Here is a 3040-nt window from a genome sequence, read left to right as displayed (position 1 = left end):
TTTTTTTTTTTTTTTTTCGTTTTGAAAGACCTCGTTTAGCAGATCGCGAGGTCGACCGCATCCTTCATTGTTTAAATTCACGTCGTGCCGCTTCAAATTAGTCCTGGATGGAGGAACGATTAACGTTCTATGGGGGGGTTGGTTGCGTGGCGAGGGGCGTAGTTGGTGGCGTAGGGGCTGTGCCCGGTTCCCATGAAGGTCCGTTGGGGGCCATCGCTCGACCATATGGTTGGACAAGTGTAGCGGCAGATTTAAATAACCGTTGGTGGACGGATATCTTTCTCAATTTTATAAGCCCAGCTAATATTCCATCCACCGTACGTCGATTGCCTCTATTTTATCTTTTATCATTTCTTGTATTAAAACTTTAAAATCGTTTTGATCATTTTGTATAAAATATTTTTTCAATCCTTCGCAATTTTAACGTAAATCGATTTCTCGATGAACGAATTTATTAAAATTAGAAAGAAAGTGAAAAATGGAATCGTAATGATATAAAGAAGACCGTTCTTACTTGATTTAAAATACTACAAAAATTTAACTTGAAAAACACATACATTTTTATGCAAAGAAATTTTAAAATTTTCTTCTCGTTATCTTTTTCTATATGAGGAAAATTAAATATCTTATACAGCTTTCTATCGAATGTCAGTGTACAAGATTAATTGGAAATAACCAGTGCTCGAAAATTCACTTTCGAACATTACCTGTCTCGCCACCCCTTAGAGGGGGTAAATGGAGGTTTGACCGTTGGATCGGTCCGGAATCCCCGTCATTAAAAATTACACGCTGTCCCGTTCACGGCCTCCTGATTTTACCTGCCTGTCGGGGGTGAAGGGAGTCCGCAGGGGGCATAGCGAGCCTCACCTGCGATTGGTCGGACTCCGGCCTCGCTGTTACCAATAGGAAGCGGTCCCCGGCACCCCGTTCCTGTTTTCAGTTGTGGGATAACGTGCCACCAGCTAACCGGTGCATCATTGTATCCATTGTCTTCGCCGACTGCAGCATCGTGACCGAGTTGCGCGAGAAGAAGGCACTTTGTCGCGATCTTTGTGGCTTGTGTTCGTTAATCCTCTTCTTGGAGGGGAATTTTTTGTCGAAAAGAAATTTCCTCCATTTATTTTTTTTAAACAAATAGCGAAACGATAACTTCGCGCGTGGCGTAAAAATTATAAAAAATTCGTTTCTTAATTTTCCAAAGGTATTATTCGAGTCAGTCATTTGACAAGTGCTGAGATAATTTCTGCCTCATCGATTCTCCTTTTATCAACTTTTCTTCCATCGTATGGAAAAAGTGATGATGATAGTTTCGCGCGTAAAGTTATAAAAGATTCGTTTCATCTCTTAATTTTTATTATTCGAGTCAATCATTTGACAAGTGTCGAGATAATTTCTGTGTCATCGATTCTCTATAGACGAAAAATAAAAAAAAAGGAAAGGAAAGGAACGATTTAGGACGGAGAAGGAAAGAAGAATGGTGAGTTCTTCCGAGCGGATAGATAAAACGATAGTGCCGGTTTGATTTAATAATTCAGGAACAATCGTGGCGTCCACTTGTCACGCCACTCTCCTCTGCTGGCTCCCCGCGCGATTCTCGATCACGTAATTCGCCCAACACCAGGACGGGTCACGTATCATCGTTCTCGGGGGTGTAATTTATAGAGCCGCAGCCGGTCACAATGTGGGACGGAATTATGACTTCCCAGACTGTCTCTGTTCCTCGCTGCCTCGTTTCACGTGCCTTTTCTTCTTTGTGCTTATAGCCTCGCAACACAGTGGAACCGTAGACGAGGACAAGGAGGACGAGGAGGAGGGCGAGACTAGATGCACCGTCTGCGACAAACCGTTTCAAGATATCGAATTGTAAGTAGCATAAAAAATTCCCAATTTTTTTTATCTCCCTCAATCACAAACACCAGTTCAAAATTTTAATCTTCGTTTAAGTCCATTTCGATTACTCGAAGAATAATTTAAAATTTGATTCTTGTTGATATCCATGCTTATTTTCGAACGCTTCTTTTTTTAATCCTTGACACTTTTTATCGAGAAAAATTATTATTATTACGAATTGATAATCGTGGTGAAATCAATGTTACAAAGCTTACAAAGGATTCGTGACTGGTCGTCACGTGTTTTTCAAAATCAGATTGCGAGAATCGTCCTCTCTAATGATACATCGAAGTACGATGAATCGCTTCGAAAGCTTAATCTATGTATCGATGCCAGATACGAATTTTCATATTTATAAATTAAAACGTTGGAGGGGGAAAAAGAAAGAAAACAATAAATGGAACGGTGTTGGGGATAATCGGTTCGATCGGTTTGATTCGACGGATAAATTGTTGGGTAATGGACGAGATGGAGGAACCGAGAGGCGCGTTATCCACTCGAAATCTGAGCGTTAGCCGTGCACGGAAAAGAGGGGCCCCGAGCACGCAAATCATTTCGAGGGTTGCTTTCGAGAATTACGATAGCTTTTTCAGGGTTGTTCGAGGCTGTTTGCGCGCCACCATTAAACGAAAAGTCAAATACTTGACCGATGCCCGAATCGTCGCGTGAAAGCTCGTGTTATTTACCTTCCAATCTCTTCCCACGATACGAAAGGATGCAGTTCTAATTATATCACAAATCAAATCTTCTTTAATTAAAAATAAATATACATCTTCCTCTTTATTTGCACTACCCTTCAATTTTCCTTCTCCTAGACAGAACAATTTGTAATTAAATCAATCTTACCATATTTTTATTTCTATTCAACTCTTTCGAGTGTAAAACATCCCCTTTTTCTTAATAGGACTTACTTTTTAACTTGATCTAAATATCCTAAATAATTCGATTGAATTAAACGTCTAATTAATTTATTTTTTTAATCTTCCGTATCATTTTATATTCACAACGTAACTTATTTACTTCCTTCCATCGCCGAGTGATATCTCGTCTAAAATAAAATAAGAATAAAAAAAAAATAATTATCTCGCGTTGCATAACCGGAGGGGAGAGGGAGAGTGGTCCAATTTCGGACATCCATTTCGTCCCGTTC

At 39.8% G+C, this 3040-nt stretch overlaps 1 protein-coding gene across 1 annotated transcript in view; it reads left to right on the top strand.

The window, feature by feature from the left end:
• LOC116185702 (histone-lysine N-methyltransferase PRDM16-like) overlaps nucleotides 1-3040 on the top strand; it is a 33123-nt gene that overhangs the window by 26137 nt on the left and 3946 nt on the right. Inside the window, exon 6 of the mRNA XM_031510721.1 lies at nucleotides 1764-1863. Within this exon, the coding sequence (XP_031366581.1) occupies nucleotides 1764-1863 (100 nt within the window). The remainder of the gene's footprint in view (nucleotides 1-1763; nucleotides 1864-3040) is intronic.

Source organism: Apis dorsata, unplaced genomic scaffold (assembly GCF_000469605.1).
Source record: "Apis dorsata unplaced genomic scaffold, Apis dorsata 1.3 scaffold_256, whole genome shotgun sequence".
Classification (NCBI taxonomy): Eukaryota; Metazoa; Arthropoda; class Insecta; order Hymenoptera; family Apidae; genus Apis; species Apis dorsata.
This window is presented reverse-complemented; position numbering and strand designations above follow the sequence as displayed.